At 35.3% G+C, this 21,737-nt stretch overlaps 2 protein-coding genes across 7 annotated transcripts in view; one reads left to right on the top strand and one right to left on the bottom strand.

Moving 5' to 3' along the window:
• LOC134205252 (protein ILRUN-like) overlaps window positions 1–21,737 on the top strand; it is an 88,523-nt gene that overhangs the window by 16,046 nt on the left and 50,740 nt on the right. The window lies entirely within an intron of this gene.
• Window positions 1,288–20,614, bottom strand: LOC134205251 (probable methylthioribulose-1-phosphate dehydratase). 3 transcript variants are annotated; one of them, XM_062680336.1, is made up of 8 exons: window positions 20,413–20,531; window positions 18,292–18,315; window positions 17,369–17,463; window positions 17,188–17,301; window positions 2,253–2,360; window positions 1,941–1,986; window positions 1,680–1,882; window positions 1,288–1,622 (listed from the first exon to the last, which is right to left on the bottom strand). In XM_062680336.1, exons 1-8 carry the CDS (start codon window positions 20,452–20,454, stop codon window positions 1,523–1,525), a joined length of 732 nt encoding a protein of 243 aa, XP_062536320.1. In that variant the 5' UTR covers window positions 20,455–20,531; the 3' UTR covers window positions 1,288–1,522. The 3 variants fall into 3 exon arrangements, with proteins under 3 accessions (XP_062536320.1, XP_062536322.1, XP_062536321.1); XM_062680338.1 differs by lacking the exon at window positions 17,369–17,463 and having other exon boundaries at window positions 20,413–20,614; XM_062680337.1 differs by lacking the exon at window positions 18,292–18,315 and having other exon boundaries at window positions 20,413–20,547.

Below are 21,737 nucleotides of genomic sequence, written 5' to 3'. Positions count from 1 at the left end.
CGAAGTGGAGCGACACGAGATTTGGCTGTCAGTAGATGACTGTGGCATTGTCCGAATTCGCCAGTAGAAACGATATAGATGCAGCAGCCGTACGTCGCTTTCGATGCATCGCAGAAGCAGTGGAAACAGTGTAACTGTATCGGTCATCGATCTGGATGAACATCTTCTTAGCATCAGCAGTAACCGCATACCGAGGCAAGCGAATGTTAATGATCGTACAGTACAGAGCTGGCTGTACTGCTGGTCCGACAAAAAGAATCTCGTTCAGCGACAATCTGGTGGAGCTACGACAGGACCCATCGAATACGATACGTAGGGGAATCCTCAGGACGTGCGGGGATTCACCTCCTCAATGTGACCCAGACTTTCATACTCCTGCAAACACTCGTGATATGCGACGCGAAGATCTTCATCAACACGAACCCGAACGTTTTCTCCATAGACTGAAGACGACGAAGTGCGACCTGGTAGGAATCGCCTAACATCGGCAGCATTTCCTCTCGTAGCGGTAGACGTCTTATTCTTGTCCAATGGTTTGTTGGAAGTGGTCTTCTCTTCACAGTATTTCTCATCGGAAAACGGAAATGTAGTTCAAACTTAGTAAGGACAAGGAGTATTCTAAACAGTAAATGTCTAGGGCTTAGACAACGAGTGAAAAATATGGCTTGCGATTAGGCAGCGTTAACTTTAATTATCTATTTTCGTTGATAGTCCTCTATAGCCTTGCGCTTGTTCCGGAAAATACACTTAGGGCGAACTAGCCAATAGTTGTTCGTAGCTGGCAAGGAAGGGTCGACGCGATCGATAGACTACTGTTTTACTGCATCGTTTGTTAATTGTTGGTTGTTGGTCAGCGGATTGATTGTGGTAAGCAATAGCAAAACTTTTGGCAAGGAACTACGCTTTTTCCTCAGGACCTGCATGCAAGATGTCGTCGTTACGTAATGAAGGACTGTACTTGCTGGTTATGTTCAGCGCTTTGGTGAATCGCCAAATTTTGTTTACTCCGTGTTCCATTGATCCGAGGACAAATTTGATGAATCGGCGCACTGATCACGAATACGAATAGTGAACGACGACAATACCTTGGGAGCCTAAAGTATTAAGATGTCAATTAGTCTGCATTTAGGTAGGTAGGTAGCCGTATTGCTCAGCTGAAATTGACGCAGATGGGCTGCGGCCGAAGGGTACGCTGATATTCCCAGTAACCAGCCTTAATAGACGTATGGGGCTGTTCACTATAGTTTTCATCTAATATGAATATTTTAAAATATATCACATAACGGATGTGGTTAAATATTTTTATTGCAATGTATTTTTTGTGCTTTCTATAAAAACTGTACCCGATACTGCGGAAAAATGGGCATCAAACCTATTCCTATTTTGCTCTACGTTATTTTATTGTTGTTGCTTCGTGAGTGCCAAATCTAATAGGCTAAGTGGCGATGACACCTGGGGTTTCGGCAAATATTGCATTTTTAATGCACCTAATGTTCCTTTGTTGATAATTAAATTCACTGATTTACTTGTTGTTTCTATAGTACTTCGGAACATCGTTTGGTTCATATCCAAGCTTCTTCATCTCAACAGCTAACGAAAACAAGTAATCATAGCATTCCGCCCTGGAACATAAACGCATATATTAATATAAGTACTAATTAACTCTGCAAGAGGTATACATTGCTTTTGCCTTCTGCCAACTGTGCCCCCAAACATAGACCCCATGTCGCCGAACAAGTATTGCCGACGTTCCAGGATACTCTTCCATTGCTTTTGCCATTCGGTCCTCCAAATCTTTTTCCAACGGTGTGTTTTCTATTATGGGAACTACAAGTTCCTCATCAAATCGAAGATTACGTTCTAATTCATGATCGTAAATGCCCTGCATTGAAATGAAGAAAATTAGAACCTTATTTTCATTGGTTTCATACATCAAGCACCTTTATCATTTCCAAATGGGTGCATCGAAATTCACGTCCAGGCCACCTGTAAGAATGAAACGTTTAGAAAACCTATATAGTTTATATGAGCATACTATGATCATGTTATTCACTAAAGAGCGGGTTATTTCGCAAAACGGAAGTTTGGATGTGCCCTTCCGTCTTCGACTTCACAAACTTATAGTATTTTTTTTCAACCGCACAGTACAAATTTGTAAAACTAGCAGCATGATGCATTCAATTCAAATGCATGTTTTTAATTCCCTGCCGAGAGCCGGATGAGCAAGGGAATACTGTAGTTACTATACTTACAATAGTGTAGCAATCACTGCAGATTGGCTGTGGGTGTGAATGACTGCTCCGGCATTTCTGTCACGATACGCCAACATGAACAAAGGTGTACATTGACTTTTTGTTAACCTACAATGAAATAGAATAAAACTCATTTAAAAAAATCAATAAATTGTGTCTAATTTAGTCAAAACGATTAGTTTTGTTTTGCCCGACGTTTCGGCCTGTATATTTGGCCTTTTTCAAGGTTTATTATTCTATTATTGTAGTGCAAGTCGTGTGCAATAGCAGTATTTTTCAAAGTCCCTACGTTCACACTAAATGTTTAAACTGATTACAAGAAGCCCTCCCTATATGAAAAACGGCAAACCAAATAACGAAAACGGTAGACTGTTTACCCTTGAAACAGGCCAAATATACAGGCCGAAACGTCGGGCAAAACAACACTAATCGTTTATTAGACTGAGAAAGCCACGCAATAAAACACTAAATCTTTTTCTTTTGTAAAAATCAATAAATAATTTTAGACTACAGATGCAACATTATTGTTTACGCGCTTCTATTAAATGTACATAAATACATTTTATGACGCAACAGGAAGGCACCTAAACCGGTTGGTTTTTACTAAAAAAATGTGAGTACATTTTCGCAAAGCTGGCCATTGCCAGTAATGGACGTGGATGAGGATTCGTAGCAACTGTTGATCTGGTAGCTTTCGAGTACAATCCGGCTTTAAGATAATCGATTACATGATTTGGAACCTGGAAGGAACGAAATCTCTTCTTGATGACGTCATCGCTTTCGTAAAAAATGAAGAAACGGGGATCCAGCATGCGTCGAGGTCGATTACACCGGGGCACAGTGGCGGGCCCCCATACAAATGACGGACAAAACCTAATATGTTGCTCGAATCGTTCACCAAAGAGTAATTTTGGGACGTAAAATTCATTTTGAGGTTAGAATTGTTATTCAACATATACTATGCTACTCGAGTACTCGAGGCGCAAGTATTAAGGTCTGAAGCATTAACAGCGTCCTCATTCTAACATTTAAGCAGTCAATTTTCAGCTTTGGAGCAACTAGGAGCAAATCACCACACTAACCACCGCAATGTAGACCAAAAATAGGTTTCAATACATGATACCAGGTCGTTCCGAATCGTTCCCGAAAAAACTTTATTCAAATTTTATTTTTCATACAAAAAAAAAAAAAAAAAAAAAAAAAAAAAGGCTTCTCCAACCGGAGAGAAAGTCTGACAGCGGTCCAAGGATGTTTTTTTTTCATGAGCGTGTAGTGGTTGCTGTATCAGAAGCGGATTGCATCATGAACATCCAAGTATCGCCCGAATTAAATCTCTAGCCCTAAGCTTTGTTTTATTTTGCCTGGTACACCCCCGGATATAGTTATAACGCATTCCCTGATTTTCATACAAAATGGTCATGTTTGAGGACCAAAATATAGATTTCTAGCGATTAGAATGAGTACATTTTTGGCATCCCATTTTGGCATGGAACTTCTATGAGTGAATATTAAAATCAACGAATAAACAGTTTGTTTGGGTGTAGTTCACATTCCTCCTGATCAATCTAGAAACCGAGCCATTATCGAGAACAATACTATACGAGTACTATCTCTGCAATCGTCATATCCTTTGACATTCGCACTACCCTTCTTCTGTTTGATTTTAATTTACCCGACTTATGTTGGTATGCTTACCCTGAGCCACTTCTCCTAGTATCGCTTTCTACGACGAATCACCTGAATGTAACAAAGAAATTTTTGCTACGTACGCTGGATCTAATTTACATCAGCGAAGATGCCTTAACAATGTGCAGTCTCGTAGAACCTCCCGAAGCTCTTATACCAATCGATTATTTACACCCTCCCTTTATCGTCATGGTACGATGCCCGAAGCGAACAGTCTTCTCTAGAGCTAACTTCGAACTACTCAACCAAGCTTTTCTCTCTGTTGACTGGTCTTCCCTGTACTTAATACACAACGTAAATTAAGCAGTCCGATTCTTCACTATTACGCTGACGCTACTGCCTGCCCCACGCTGTCATCGTAAACCACCTTGGTCTTATCGGCGCCTTCAGTTCTTAAAATGACAACGTGCAATTGATAAGAAAATTATTTTGAGCTTTTCAGTGGAATGTCTTCACTCGAGTCGAGTCATGTACGAGACACTGAAGACGGCCTTACTGTTGAGGTCGAAATACGTATCTGACAAGATACAATTAAGTGGTGGAATTCAATGGGATTGTATAAACTCGTCTTATGACAAATGAACGTGCAATTACCTTGAGGACTCGACCAGCAATCGAAATCCATTTACAAAAAAAGGTCAATATCGCAAGCTTTAAATATAAAAACTACATTATGGACGATATGTGGTACGAAAACAGGATGACCTAAAAAACCCAAGCGTTTGTTTGTTTGTTTGCCAAACAGTTTGCTAGAACTTTCGATAATAGAGTAAGCAGAGATGAAGTTGATGGTGCCATAAGGGATGTCCCGTTAGGTGCACTACATACGGGATTCCGCCCATTGTGCTGACTAAATGTCATACCGTAGCCATTTACAATAAATCTTTGGCTCTGGCGATCCATCCAAATCCATCATATTTCCAACATTTAAAAAGGGAAACAAGCGAGACATATCGAACCACCGTAGTTAGACTTCACTGAGTGCATGATACAAAGTCTGCGAAATGTTGGTGAGCACCGAGTTATTTCGATCAGCAAAGATGTATATCTCACCAGACCAACATGGATTCTTTCCTGGCAGATCAATATCAACAAATTTAGTGCAATATATTCACTGTGCTTGAAATCTTTTCAGGTAGATTCGGTCTACACGGATCTTAAATCAGCCTTCGATAGAGTGAATCATTGTATTCTCCTGGCTAAATTAAATCGCTTAGGAGTGGCGAATAACTTTGTAAGGTGGGTGGAGTCATACCTTATCGGGCGACAGCTAACTGTGAAATTGGGAAGTACTGAGCCCTAACCTTTCAGCAACAACTCCGGCGTACCATAAGGCAGCAATCGTGGGCCTTTGCTTTTTTCCTCGTTTTTCAACGACGTATGTTTTGTCATGTTCCAAAATTGCAAAATTGTCTATGCCTATGATTTAAAAATCTATATGCTCGTGAAGTCACCAGACGACTGTCGGTTGCTGCAAATGATCATCGACAAATTTGTGGATTGGTGTAGACGTAATTTCCTGATCATGTGCACCATCATTTCGTTTACCAGGAAAAAATGTCCCATCGTCTGGGACTGTCACATTGGAAAGGAGCTGCACCGTAAAGGACCTTGGCGTTATGCTATTATCCGATTCGACTAGATTTCAAACGCTGATACCTCCTATATCTTTCGATGGATTTTTGAGATTGATTCAAAAACTTTTCAGCAAATTTTTCAAATTTTTGATTACCAAGTAAAAAAAAATAAAATTTTAATTCTTTCCAAACCCAGTAAAAATTGAACCAATCAATCCCGTTCATGCATCTCACTAAGTTTCACAAGTTCCATGTAAGTAGTAGTGTAGTACTGAGTAGTGTACGAAGAAGACGAACCATTATATTAATACCAAATTTTCAAAACGACTTATCTGCTTTTGTAAACAAAGATTCAAACGTCGATTCTGCGAATTGAATAGCAATCCCACGCAAACCTTTACCATCGACAGGTAGCAGAAGTCCGATGTTATTGGTTTGCGTGAGAGTGTTATCAAATTCGTTACACACCCGTTTCAAATCACTCAGAGACTGAGTGAAATTGTATTGCCGTCTCTTTTTTTCCCACGGAAAAGTTACTCAATTTTCGTAAAAAGTGGAACAACTCAAAATTTGAGTAGTTCCACTTTTTACGAAAATTGAGTAACTTTTCCGTGAGAAAAAAAGAGACGGCAATACAATTTCACTCAGTCTCTGAGTGATTTGAAACGGGCGTGTAGATCGACACCAAAGATTCACAAAAGCAGATAAGTCGTTTTGAAAATTCGTTCGTCTTCTTCGTACACTACTTTTACATGGAACTTGTGAAACTTAGTGAGATGCATGAACGAGATTAATTGGTTCAATTTTTACTGGGTTTGGAAAGAATTAAAATTTTCATTTTTTTACGTTGGTAATCAAAAATTTGGAAATTTGCTGAAAAGTTTTCGAATCGATTGGTAAGAAAATCTCAAAAATCCATCGAAAGATAAAGGAGGTATCAGCGTTTGAAATCTAGTCGGATCGGATCGGAATTTGAAAATTTGATTTTTTTTAAATAAATTAGAACAATTATCATAAACTAATTGGAGAAAAATTTGAAAAATTTCAAAAAATTTCAATTTAAAAATATTGAAAAAATAAATAATAATTTGAATTTTGTTTTTAAATTTTGGGCCTTGAAAATTTTTTAAAATTTGAAAAAAAAATAAATGATTTAAAAAAATAAGAAATCAAAGAATTAATCGAATTTTAATAGTAGTTTGTGCAACAAGTTCCAAAAAGATGATTTTTTCATCACGAGTTGAACGTTTATAAACGTTATAACGTTATAAATACTACGAGTGCAGAAAAAATCGAGTTTTGCAACGAGTTGCACACGCTATTTTTTGCGATGACGAAAAATGAACTTTAACTTTATAAATCTGTACCAAAATTGTACAGTCTAATTTACTCCACATGATAATTCTTGCCAATAAATTATGTTGCTGTGGAAAACAATCAGATTCCATGTTATCGAGCCAAAATGCATAGTTCTACAAGCCGTGAAGCGATAGATGTACTTGCCTTTGGAAATTTTTGATGTCATGTCCACCAAACTATAGATAGTAGAATCTATAGATGAGCGAAAGCATGGCTGAGTTGATTTTTTTGCCCGTGCACACTTGCATATGACGTCACAGCCCTTAACGTTTCCATTGAAATCGTGACGTCATGCTCGTTTGGAGACACGTTTGACAGTTCGTTTGGAGACAGAGGATTTATCTTCGCTCATCTATATATTCCACTATCTATACACCAAACTATTTAATTTATTACGCGGCGCATAGAATACACTATTTGAGCACATACCCAAACTAATTCAGCAAAATGAAGTCATGTAACTACTGTTCTGATGTTGGTTTTTCATTATTGCATCCAAATGAATGTTATAATGAATATTATGCAACCCATTTGAGTTGCATAATGTTCATTAAAGCACCCATTTCGTTGTATGGAAAAGTAGGCCGTTTTATCACTCAAAGACGAACTGTAAACTAGATATTATGATCAGGAATTGCAAAAAAGTATTTTTTTACCATTTCATTCATTTGGTAGGCTCAGTCGTGTGTGACACTTTGCGGACCCGCAATTCTTAAGAATGATTTTTTGAATATCCATTATAACCTTAAATTTTGTATAGATTTCCCAATTTCCTCGAGCACGACGACACGCCACATCGTCCCTGACGCCAAATACCCGGATGAGAAGCTGAAATTCCCTGATCCCAAATCCTTAGCCCTGTCCATCCTTAAACATTGTAAACTAACCTCGAGTCACCACGAGTATGCTGGCTTCTACCCCTCTCTTACTAACTGAAAAATTAAATGATATTGATTGTATATATCACAAAGAACCATGGCTCCGTAAAGTGTTATACACGCCTGAGCCTACCAAATAAACGAACTTGGAAAAAATAGATTTCCCAATATTTTTCAAATTTAAATCCACAAAATTCGAGAAATTTGAAAAAATAATTAAATTTCTAAATTAGAAAAAATGGGATTTTTTTTAAATTAAAAATTTGAAAAATTTACTGAAATTTGTAAAATTTATAAAATTTAAAAATTGAAAAAAAAAATGTTGAAACTTTAAAATTTGAAAAAAAATTAAAGTCCGAAATATTTTTACAAATTTAACAAAGTTTAAAAAATGTGTAGAAAATGTTGTCAAGTAAAAATTTGAAACAAAAAATTGAACGAATTAAAAAAAAATAAATAGGGGGAAAGACGGCTTTGGCAGGTTTTGTTCTATTATTGGCAGGGAGGTTTTTGTCGACCAAATTTTATGAAATTTGGCCACAATATTCTTTGATATGCAAAGAATGTTTAGGCCAAATTTGAGCCTAGTCAATCATAAAAACCCCCTGCCAATAATAGAACAAAACCTGCCAAAGCCGTCATTCTCCCTATTAGTAAAACTTTAAGCAAATGTTTTATTATTTAATTTTGAAAATTTAAAAAAAATCACGCATTTCTGAAGCTTAAAAAAGAATTAAATTTAACAAAAAAAGGTTGTAGGTCATTTGGCCTAAAGTCGTTTGGCCTAATGACGTTTGGCATAAGGTCGTTTGGCCTAATGGTCATTTGGCCTAAAGTCGTTTGGCCTAATGGCTGTTTGGCCTAATGGTTGTTTGGCATAATGGTTGTTTGGCCTAATGGTCGTTTGGCATAATTTGAAAAACGTAAATTATTCTTTGTGATGAAATATGTGAAAATGTTAATATTTTATTTAATGCTACATTTGGAAATCCACATTACTATTATGTTTAACAACATTATCTGATAGTCATCGTCAGTCACATGGGGCCATCCAGAAACCACGTGGTCATATTTTTGAAGATTTTCACCCCCCCCTTCCCCCCATGTGGCTTATCGTGGTCATTTGGCAGACCCCCCTCCCCCCCCCCCTATGACCACGTGTTTTTTTTTTCAAGTACAAAAATTTAAAAAAAATCCTTATGTAACTAAAACATATGTTTAATCCGATCAATTTTGAAGATGGACAATTTCAATTGATTCAAAATCAAACTAAACCCAGCATGGAGATTATAAATTTTCACGAAGTCGAAAATTTTGATGACACCTTCAATGCAGCAGGAGGAATATCTTATAAAAATTTCGAGAAAAATTTATAATGGTTTAGAAATTTTCCAAAATATCCCTATATTTTTATTTGTTATTTTTTATTAGTGTTTTTTTTTAAATAATTTTTAATATATTAACCTCAGCGAAGCATCTGAACTGAACTCCTACAACGAAAAGTTCATCAGAGAATCACAAACTTAATATGTAATCTTAGAGATGCAAATTAAACCTCCTACTGTTGTTTCTTTTCAGTAGCATTCTTGTACAAATTTCAGTATTGTTTTCAGAATCATCAATATTAGAAATAAATAATTATAAAATAGTTTTTTTAATTGTTCATTGCTAATATTAATTTATTCATGAAAATTTTGCATTTTTCGTTGAACATTTTGATTTTTTTATGGAAAATTATTATTTCATAATTGCAATTTTTGCTTTTACAAGTGCTTATTTATTATTATTGTTCTTTATTGGCAATTTCCTATTTTATTATGGAAAATTTATATTTTTTTTTTCTCTACTGAAGAGATTTTCAATCCAGAGCTGGCTCATCACTCAAAATTTCTAATTCTTCATTGAAATTTTATTTTGATATCGACTCGTGGATGCCAATGATGCCATACTAAAAATATTTTCTCGGTCACTCTGATGGTTCTTTCGAATAATTTCCCAAGGAACTTCTATTAATTCCACATCTCGAATATGCGTCTCTTGGATCTCATGTTATTGGAAATTAGGATCATATGCTTATTTCGGATTGAGTATATACCGATGATAAGAAAATTGCAAATGTCTTGATTGATCTGGTAGATTCGTGGGCTGAACTTGAGAGCATTTTGAAGTACCTTGAGCACCTCGTATTCCTGAATATTAATCACTGTCTTAACGTTCAGGATGACCCATCTTATCTGACCACCCATCTGTTCAGAATGATTCAAACATTTAAACTTTATTTACATGCTCTTAGAATCAAAATCTTCCCAAGATTTCGGATATCTGAGTTTTCATTGTCAGTCAAATTTGAGCTCCCATATTTGTTTTCTAAAGCCAATATCTAGATGAATAATTTTACTGAAGAAAATGGTGGCCTAGCTCTCTTTTGTGATTTTATAGACAATCTAAAACGCTGGGCATATATGACCCATCATTCCTGAAAGGGTTGTTGAGGGTTTTTAGGAATTGGAGTGTTTTTTTCTGCCACTTTTTTCATATCGCAGGAATCACCTTAGTTCTAAGACCCTTTTATGAATTTAAAAAGCATTTTATTTAGAATTTCATGTTGATTTTTTAAATGCTTCTCTACGTCATAACCTTTTTCATGTGCACAACTAGAATTTTGTGCATTTAGAACATTTAGTTGCATTATTAATTTTTTCGATCAATTATCCTAATTATTCAATATCATAAAAACTAGGTTTCTTAAGCCTAAATTATTGCCTACATTTATTGCTTGGATTAATTTTAAATTCCAAGATCTTCTTAAATTTCAAGAATAATTATTCTGGAGTTGCAAGGGAAAGTCTTCGGAATATTGATAAGAAATTCTTCTGAGTTTCCCCGGAAAATCTTTAGAATTTCAACGACATTTTTTTCCGAAATTCTGTGGAAGAGTTCCGAAAAATGTTCGGTAGAAATTTTGAAGAATTAGAAGAATCCGTAGAAGGATCCGAAATGCATATTTACGATGAAAATTCCAATAAACATCAAATTCCGAAGAATTTCCAGTATAAATTAGAAAAAAAAATCCAGCTTACTTTTTTTACAGAATCTCTAAAGATTTTTTTCAAAATCCTGGGCAACTTTAATGAATCTTTAATTTTCAATTTTTTTTCATTTTCCAAAAGAAATTCTTAGAAATTTTCAGCAGTTTTTTTTAATTTCCAAAAGAAATTATTCGGAATATGCCAAAGTATTTCCGATGGAAATTCCTAAGATTTTCCAGTAGAAAATCGAAAAAATGTCATCTGAAAACACCAATAATGAATTTCCTGGGAATTTCTTTTTGTTTTTACAAGTGGTAATAACAAAAAATTGTACTTTTGTAGTACTTGTAAATGTTGTACTTTTGAAGCATTTGCAGTAGGATTTCCTTAAAAAATTAAATAAAATTTTTAAAGATTTTCTGATGTGAAAATTCCTTAAACTTTCTAAATCATTTCCTGTGCATCTTTGCATGGTAAAGATTTAAAGCAATTATTGAACCTACAAAGAAATCAAAATGACATCCCGAAGAAGAATGAATTCCCGATGAAATTTTGAAATGATTTCTGGTTCAAATTCAAAAAAACATGAACCTTGAGAATTCTAAAAGTTTATTCTTTGAAAATCCAAAGAGTTTTTTGAAAATAATCCATAGACTCTTCCGTGGAAACTCTAAATAATGCCTCGAATAAAAAAATACTTGGAAAATTAAAAAAAATATGATAGAATTCACAAAGAGCGTAAAAAAGTATTCCGAAAAATTTTCATTTCAAAATTCCAAAATTGAAAAAAAAAATCAACGGAAATATCAAAGTGTTTCATGTGGCATTGGCTCCATATTCCAACTGGAAGTTGGTCTGCTTTTCAACTTGGTATATTCTATTAGCATTTCCTCAGTTATAAATTGAAAGCTTTTATATGCCAGCCATTGCATGATTATATATTGTGTGTAGCAAATACGATGAATAACCTAGGTATAGTGTTTCCCACCCGAAAACATCCTAGACAGGAACGAGAATCGAACTCGTCATTTCCGGATTGGAAATCCTACGCCTTTACTCGCAAGGCTAACTGGAGACTGAACATTTTAAAGTGCACTCCTTAAAATGTTCGAAAAACTTCTTTTGTAAATGAAGAAAAATTTCTGGCGAAGATTCGGAAGAACTTGTTGAAGAAATTCATTGAAATGTTTTTCCACCGAAAATTATATGTATTTCCCACGGGACTGTTTTTAATTTTCAGACAGAATTCACATGGAATTTTTTTTCGGAGTTTTAAGGATTTTTTTTCGGAATTTACACTGGACATGTTTTGTTTTTTTCATTATCAATTTGTAGCAAAATTTCCAAGCAAATTTTTTCAGAGAGAATTGTTTAAAAAAAATTCTGAATGCCAGCACTTTATCAGGATTGTATGAAGTAATGTCAAAAATTTTACAGGAAATTTCTTTACTTGATTCTTCCTGAATATCCACAAGACTTCTTCTTCTTCTTCTTCTTCTTATTGGCATTACATCCCCACACTGCACACTGGTTCAGGAGCCCCCAAAACGTGCGTTTTTTAGTTTTCGACCTGAAAACTACATTTTAGAGTCATGATGTCTTCATAAGAGTTGAAGGATATTTCTTGGGCTTTCTTTTGATAAAAAAATATCAATGATCTATCCACCTTGAAGGGCGGTATGGAATAAAAAATTTACGCAGATGTACAAAAGCAGTGGTTGTTCTCTGCAATGTTATAAAGAATGTGAATTGGAACATCTTTTCTGAAGACACAATATTGGACAAACGGTTTTGTAAGGAATTAGAGCACGTTTTGTATGAATGACCCCCAAAAATCATATTTTGAGCTTAACTTTTTTGGAAATGATTTTAGCACTATGGTTTATTCTAGAAAGTTGTGAATAATGACAAAAAACATGTTTGTTCAGAAGACTACTTTGATCTATCTTGAAACCTGTCAAAGTTATTAAGGAATCTTTAGAAAAAATAGTCATTTTTCACATCAAAACACCATGAAAAGCGGCAAGAAGCGGCAAGCCAAACAGCCACCATCTGAAAGATTCGGTTTTAAGCTACCGAATGCACAATGTTTTGTTTTGTTCCATCGTGTTCCACTATTGTTTTGAATCAAATTAAAATAGTCCCTTATGTACGTTTTTCAGTACAACTGTTACGTAAACAATGAATTATTGGCAGTGGCTGATTTTCTACCCGCCGCTGCCACATCCAGGCGCTATCGTATATGCGCAAATAGCCAGCATGAGTTAACCACCAGAAATTTATATGGCGAAAGGCATCTAAGGCGTGATTTATCAAAAGTAGGAACTTTTCACGAAAAACTATTTGGTACCAGTTGTGTAGGAAGGTGTTCGCTACTACGCCTACCAAATATTTTTTGATAAAGGTGCTTAATTTTGAAAAATCGAATCTTAGATACCTTTCGCCATATTGATTTCGGAAAATTAACTCTTAGTGTGCCGCTGAAAGCACGCTCAAAGCAGGCGATTCATTAAAAAGTGGCTAACATGATTACCTAGTTATTTATTGCATGGTTACAATCTCGACAAATGGCAGCCATTTGTCTTAAATGTGGCTGTTTCATCTTGATGGAGATTGTTACTATGCAATAAATAACCAATCATGTTAGCCACTTTTTAATTGTTTACATAACAGTTGTACTGAAAAACGTACATTAAGGACTATTTTAAGTTGATTCAAAACAATAGTGGAACACGATGGAACAAAACAAAACATTGTGCATTCGGTAGCTTAAAACCGAATCTTTCAGAAGGTGGCTGTTTGGCTTGCCGCCTCTTGCCGCTTTTCATGGTGTGTTGATGTGAAAATTGACTATTTTTTCTAAAGAATCCTTAATAACTTTGACAGGTTTCAAGATATATCAAAGTAGTCTTCTAGACAATCATGTTTTTTGTCATTATGCACAACTGTGTAGAATAAACCATAGTGCTAAAATCATTTTCTAAAAAGTTAAGCTCAAAATATGATTTTTGGGGGTCATTCATACAAAACGTGCTCTAATTCCTTACAAAACCGTTTGTCCAATATTGTGTCTTCAGAAAAGATGTTCCAATTCACATTATTTATAACATTGCAGAGAACAACCACTGCTTTTGTACATCTGCGTAAATTTTTTATTCCATACCGCCCTTCAAGGTGGATAGATCATTGATATTTTCTTATCAAAAGAAAGCCCAAGAAATATCCTTCAACTCTTCTGAAGACATCATGACTCTAAAATGTAGTTTTCAGGTCGAAAACTAAAAAACGCACGTTTTGGGGGCTTCTGAACCAGTGTGCACTGGGACAGAGCCGCCTCGCAGCTTAGTGTTCATTAAGCACTTCCACAGTTATTAACTGCGAGGTTTCTAAGCCAGGTTACCATTTTTGCATTCGTATATCATGAGGCTAACACGATGATACTTTTATGCCCAGGGAAGTCGAGACAATTTCCAATCCGAAAATTGCCTAGACCGGCACCGGGAATCGAACCCAGCCACCCTCAGCATGGTCTTGCTTTGTAGCCGCGCGTCTTACCGCACGGCTAAGGGATATCCACAAGAAATTCTTTTGAATTTTTCTTCTTAGGATTTTTTCTTGGATTATTGTAAAAACATGAACATTTTTCAAAATTGTAGCTGCAGTCCGCTGATGCAAAACTGTCGGCGGCGTGATGCCAAAAACCATCTGGGGCGGAATTTTTTAAAAATATTTTTCCATTTTTCCTTTCCAATTTTTTTTTGTGGAGATTGAGACTGAATCGCAACCTGTTTTTTCGTTTATTTTTGTATGGATATAGGATCTTAGGCTAAGATGGTCAAATAATGCAAATATGCATCGTCGTTGCGATCAACGCTGCGTTATCGATTTTTCTCGATGCACACCTACGTCATTTTAACGCTAAGTTTAAAAGACGCTACGTGGGCATCGGCCCTCAGATGCGCTTTGCGTTTAATGATTAAATCATTAAATTTCAATGATTTGTATTTTTCACACCGTTAGTGTTATTCCCCAAAAGTTTTTCGTGTAAAAAAAACCACGTGGTTCGAGAGCAACACCCCCCCTCCCCCCATGTGGCTTATCGTGGTCATTTTCCAAACCCCCCTCCCCCCATATATGACCACGTGGTTTCTGGACGGCCCCCATACGATATGTACACTCCCGGCCAAAAGTTTGGGTTCATCCTCAAAAAATATAGGCAACAGTTTTTGGTCGTATTTTCGCCGTCTTACATCCGATTTCGGGTATTGTTAGCTCGATACAAAGAATTTGAGTAGATTTTGCACCGTAGGTATTTTAAACTAATAATTTCCATTTTTTTTGTGATAAAATATTACATTAAGATACTCATCTTATATATAAAAATGAAATGGTCTGTGTTCGTATCCGCATAACTCGAAAACGGCTGGATGGATTTTGTTCATTCCTTCAGCAGATATGTTCATTATCGTTTCCGACGGGTTTATATGATAATTCCTGATGCAAAAATCATTACTAAAGTCGATTAAATAGGGAAATACTAAAATTAAGATTCGTATGGAAATTTCGCATAGACAGTTCACAACGTGCATTTTCGCCTACTATGCAGGACAACGTCTGCCGGGTCGACTAGTTTGTCTTATAATTATGTTGTAAAAATATGTTGATTTTTCTGTCAATTGAGCCCACAAAATTTCAAAATGAAAAGTGAAATGGACCCAATTTTCATCATCTTTGAGCGGCATTGACGATTTTTCGGCAGAAAAAAATTATTTTATTTTGAAAAATCAAAATATTTACTCAAGTGCATGCATCGGCCATAAGTTTGGGTTCACTTATTTTAGTCGTTCACAATTTTAGCCGAATATTGTCTGAACTCTGAACTGAAGTACTCATGTTTTGTTTGGAAACTCAGTTTCTTCAATGTATATTTTGCCTGAAATTATACTAAAAAAAAGAGTGAACCCAAACTTTTGGCCGATGCATACTACGCATTTGAATAAACATTTTGATTTTTAAAAATAAAACAAAATAGGGGTAATGACGGCTTTGGCAGGTTTTTTGGCCCAAACATTCTTTGCATATCAAAGCATATTGTGACCAAATTTCATAAAATTCGGTCGACAAAATCCCCCCTGCCAATATTAGAACAAAACCTGCCAAAGCCGTCTGTTCCCCTACCTATTTCCGCCGAAAATTCATCAATTCCCCTCAAAGATGAATAAAATTGGGTTTCATTTCACTTTTCATTTCGAAATAAAATTTTGTGGGCTCAATTTTATGAAAAAACAACTTATTTTTACAACATAAATATAAGAAAAATGAGTATCTTAATGTAAAAAAGGTCACAGTGTGTCACAAAAAGTGAAGAAATGTTAAAGTATCATAAGAAAACAACAACCATTCGATTTGGGCAACATAAATGTTCCGAACGTGATGCCAAAATCGAATGAGGTCTGTTTTTTGAGTTTTACAGTTTTGATATTGTATGGGGAACATACAATCTTTACAATATGGTTGACACCTTCTTTAAAGCATGAGCTGTTCTTTCGAGTTTTACTGCATGTTGCTTTGGTATTGCAAATGACAAGCATTTTCCAATAATGTTGATGCCTTCTTTGAAGCATGATCAGTTCTTTCAAGTTATGCTGTTTTCATATGTCGACATTGCCAAAACATATCTGATTCATTGTTTTCTATACCTTCCTTTTTATAAATTCCTGGTTTTATTGTACATATTATAAAAGTGATTTGCAATATTTTAACATGCATCATCACATGCACATGGCTTTATTAAGGTGCAAAAAGAATTTCATATAACAATATATTTCAATCGTTTACGTCTATATGTACCTATTATGCCAAACGACCATTAGGCCAAACGACAATTAGGTCAAACGACCATTAGGCCAATCGACCATTAGGCCAAACGACCATTAGGCCAAATGACCTTATGCCAAACGGCATTAGGCCAAACGACTTTAGGCCAAACGTGGCACAATCACAAAAAACGCTACTGCTACTGCATAGTACGATTCAATCCATTCTGATTTTGTATTTCGATTTTTTTTCTACGGGATAAAATGTTTAATCAATGTCTAAACTCCAGAACGCTTTGGGACAATTTGCACTAGCGATAAAATAGACCGCATTTTCCATCGATTGAACTTGTTGCTAGTTAAATGGACGATGCAAAGTACCAAAAAGTGCTGAATTGATTAGTATGAAACACTATGGATCTCCTGGTATTCTATCAAAAATTCGCTTTTGGAGTGGAGTGAGAAAGGTCAAAAAAGGTTCTGCAGTTCAATTCCAGCCTGACATTTGCTCGATTTTTAACAGTAACAAATGTTCTATTGCCATTAAATATACCACAATTAGAAAACTCATTGATCTTCCACATACTTACTTTTTGTAGTCCGGTGGGAGCTGTATGTCGTCTCCGTCAATATTCTGTATGAAAAGGTCATCTGGCTGAATCCGTTCCTTTTGTACTCCAGAAGGAGCAATATAGATTTCATCACTGTGGGGTAAATTTAAAATGGATATCAAATAAACGGCCGAAAGGATCAAAATTATAAACTCAATACTCAAGTTTGATGCTAATTCCTCCACCCGTTCCAGTGACCCATCCAAGATTATAGAACTGTTTGCATAATTCTGGAATTAATTTTCTGGGATGTTCCTAGAAATATGTCAGATCAAATACAATAGTTTATAATACTACCTCAAGCTTAGATTTAATAAATTTTTACCTAATTCCAATTTTATTTTGTTTTTCATATTTGTTAATATCGTCGCTAGGGACTTCTTTTGACGTCGGGGGCTATTTTCGACAGAATTGTTAACACAGAACGTTGCCTTTTTCCAAATGGTGCCCCCGATTTGTTAAAACAAGCCCCGCACAACGGTAATGTCTAGCTTACAAATGAAATAAAGAGAAGCCTTAGAAATAAAGCGAAAATTATATTTCCTGCACTGCTGTTATATGCATAACTGTCCCATGTAGATGTGAAATCCCCGCAAACACGGGACAACTATGCGTATAGAGGCTGTGCATATTTAAGTTAAATGGTCATCCCAGTCTCAAGTGAGAAAAAATCTAAATTGACGAATCAGTGCTTAGCTACAAGTTTTACTAATCAATGTCCAATTGTGTTGAAGAAACTATCTGCAAGATGCGATAGGCATTTTTCGGTCCAGTGCCATGAAAAGGTTTCTCTCATCTTATTGTTAGCCTTTCCATGCCGTTGCCGGAATCAATGTCAGTAGCCGTTGTGACACAAAAACACAGACGTAGTCCTACGTCAATAATTGTGTTCAAGGTTTGAATCTACCGCAGATTGCAATGAAAATTATTCTTTATAAAACTTTCCTAGAAATTTATTGTTGTAAACATTACTGCTATTCTACTAATAAGGCATTCTACTCTTTCTAAAATTTCAAGTAACAAATAAATAAAATCTAATAGATAACTAGCATGCAAGAAATTATGTATGGTTCAGCAATTTACCTTATTTGGAACAGTATCATAAATCTAAAACCACGCATACATGTGTGTTTCATCAATGTGGATGTGTATCGTGATGCGGTTTCAAAGGTAAAAGACAAAAGGAGAGAAGGTTAATTGAGTTCAGGAATGCCAGTTTCAACAAAATCAATATTTAATCTTCACATGATGAGGATGCAATACCAGGGGTTTTCAGTCATTTCGGCAAACAAATCGCATTCGCACATGCACAGAATTCTACATTACTTTCCATTAAAAAGCATAATTTAGACAATTGAAGCAAGAGAATATCCATTAATTACGTAACGCAAAAATTGGACTTTTTCAACACCCCACCATATGTCATATGACTTTTTATATGAAGCATCAAAAAAATGTGTATGGATCGTCACACATTGCTCATGCCCCCTTTAAGCGTTACGTAATTTATGGACGTTCCCCAAAGGATTATCGATGTCTCTACTGGCGAAACAGTGTTCTTGCTGGGGGTGATCTAGCAGCTGATGGTGAACTATAAATACATTTTCGACAGAGTTGTATACTTCCGTTCTACGCATATTTGTTTTATGTTTGCTGAGTCCTATGTACATGGGCAGTTATGCGTAGGACGGCAGTGTACAACATCTTGTATACAAAACATCATTCAAACAAAAAACATCAGTGACAAGCTGTCCTTATAGTTTATTATCAATGAGCGTCAGTGGCGTAGCCACGGGGGTGGTTTTGGGTATAAAACCCCCCCCAGAGACAAAATTTTTGGAAGAAATTTTTTTTTCGAAAAAAAAAATGTTCAGAAAACCCCCCCCAGACCAATTTTCTGGCTACGCCACTGATGAGCGTTGTATCTATTCTCATTGGTTTATCACCCTATTTTTCCATTTTTAGTAGGTAGGTAAGTTAATCATTGAATCTTGAATAAGATAACTCTACAAATAGTAGATACATTTTAATTGTATTAAAAGTAAAGTTCGATTGAACTATTTTTTATGATCAGTATCGAAAACGTTCTCTATGATATAGTTGTATGTATAATTATAATACAAAAGGATTTTTTCGAGGATATTTAATTTTTTTGTTTTGTTTTTAGTACTAACATAATTGATATTAAAGAACATTTGTCTGTTTATTAGTCATGCGATTGAGATTGAATGTGGTTACTACTCATAAAATGCGAGATGCGAAACCTGAAAACCCCTATCGAAGGAACATTCTGGTACAAGTGGAAAACTTTATTCAGTCTACTATGATTGAAATTTAACTTGAGAAACACGAATATAAAACTATACCATTGCGAGAAACTGTTGGAAATAATATTTTGTAACTTTACCTGTTCGGACGGTTAAAGCAATAAAAAAAAGATTATTCCCAAAATTACGTTTCATTTTGGATATTATATTAGACGCCAAATTGTCATCGAAACATTTATTAAGTGATGTTGATTTTTTAAAGATATTTGCCTCGTTAGACTTAGAACGTTAGTCTCAACTATGTACAGAAATCTGATAGACATATAGCATTCAAAATAATTACATAACACCTGAAAAATCAGGAAATTCTAATCAAGGCAAGTGACTATTCAGTTGATATGAATTTTTTTAAAAGAGTTTAAAATCTTAAAATGCTCGAATAATAAATTTAAATCAATGAACACCAAGGGTATGTTACGGTTATTGATTGCATGTTAGCTAATTAGATTACACTATTTATTGGACAAAATATGATAAGAGCTCAAAAAGAACTATAACAATTATAATGTCTTAAAGAATCAAAGGAATATTTTTTGAAGAACATAATTAAATAAGAAGGGTATCGTATCACATTCAAAGATATGAGATTTCCGTCCGAATTATAAATCTATCGCATATTTTGCGTGCTCCTTGAAGAAGATTCAGACACATAAACAGTAAACAATCTAAGTATGTTTATAATAAATACTTGATGTTGCGAATAGAAACAGAAACAGAAACCCCATCTATCACCTTAGCACATAATTTTACGAATATCGATCTACTATGCTTCACATGTAGTATAAATAACTAAATCTATATACTTAATCTGGCAAGAGAACACATGTATCTATGAAAACAATTTTCGTTATCAATATTTACATTATATATTACATACCTCTGATAGATCCTGATAAATGGACGAGCGTGCAGACGCCATCCCCCGGTGATGGTAGATCGTGGACTGATACTTTGATGTTGTGTATTAGTTCGAAATTGCTCTGACGGCGCTCGGCTGACACCGACACGGAGCGAGATGAAAACAAGGACAGTCTTATTGGTTTTATTCGTTTTATTACTTGATAAAGTGTATCTTGAGAAACGTCACATACATTTTCTCAGTAATAACTATAACAAAAAAAAATGTAACAAAATTTCTTCTAGTTTAAAAAAAACGTTACTAAATATGTCTTCAATTGAATACATTACATAATATAAAAAGTTATAATTTGTGCTACATGTATTGCTATTCGTATTAATTATATCACATTTTGTTATAATTCTTTTCAGGACTATCATTGAATTTTATTTTCTTTATCCGGGACAGATAATTTATAACAAAATTATTGCAGACATTGTTGTTATTTGTAACACATTTTTATATAATTGTGATATTATTTTGTTATGACTAATTAGTCGGGATACTCTTTATCATGGCATGAAGCTCGTCATCTGAACAGGTTCCTTTGAGTATTTATTTACGATATCACAAGTAATCGCATAATTTGAACGGGATATAATAGCATATTCAGATATTCAGATTACGCAATTTGTTAAGTGGGACCTTTCACAAATTACGTAACGCTGTAGGGGGAGGGAGGGAGTCAGGCCGAACGTTACGATCCATACAAAAAACTAAACCTTCCATACAAAAAGTGTTATGGAGGGGGAGGGTGGAAGTCCAAACTCATCAAATTTAGCAGTCCATACTCAAACTTCTGCCGTGCTTCGAGGTCACAATAGTGGTGCGCACTAGTACACTCCTGCCTCCTCAGCACAAGCAGATCACTTGCTCTCTGCACACACTAGCGCCTCCTAAAGGTCGTCATGATAACATCATGATATATTATATTATATTGTAAAACTCAAATAACAATATATTTAAAAAAATCAAATCGAGGTTGACGGCCAAGCCGGCAAAAGATATTTTAGTTACTAGATAAAGATTGTCGCTGTCGTCGCTGTCCGGAACATCTTTTGCTGGCGAGGATAGGGGAGCTAAATGTCAAAGAAGGAAAATCCATACGATTTGACAGGTATGTACCACACATGTTTCGGACAGCAGAACAAAGGGAACAGTAGCGACAATCTTTATCTAGTAACTAAAATATCTTTTAAGCCGGCCGATCACTGTATATTAGAGTGGGGCGTCATGGTCATTTTTTTCAAATCAACGGTTGTTCGAAGCCATTCTGGGTCCTGAGTAACTGTGCAGAATTTGGG

Source organism: Armigeres subalbatus, chromosome 1, assembly GCF_024139115.2.
Source record: "Armigeres subalbatus isolate Guangzhou_Male chromosome 1, GZ_Asu_2, whole genome shotgun sequence".
NCBI lineage: Eukaryota > Metazoa > Arthropoda > Insecta > Diptera > Culicidae > Armigeres > Armigeres subalbatus.
This window is presented reverse-complemented; position numbering and strand designations above follow the sequence as displayed.

What these genes read in the sequence shown, in the direction of transcription:
- LOC134205251 (XM_062680336.1), bottom strand. Translation starts at nt 20,454, where the DNA reads ATGGCGTCTGCACGCTCGTCCATTTATCAGGATCTATCAGAG. An exon ending in ATGATACTGTTCCAAATAAG is followed by an intron (nt 17,464 to 18,291) that starts GTAAATTGCTGA and finishes ACATATTTCTAG; the next exon opens with GAACATCCCAGAAAATTAAT. An exon ending in CCCATTTGGAAATGATAAAG is followed by an intron (nt 1,883 to 1,940) that starts GTGCTTGATGTA and finishes ATTTCAATGCAG; the next exon opens with GGCATTTACGATCATGAATT.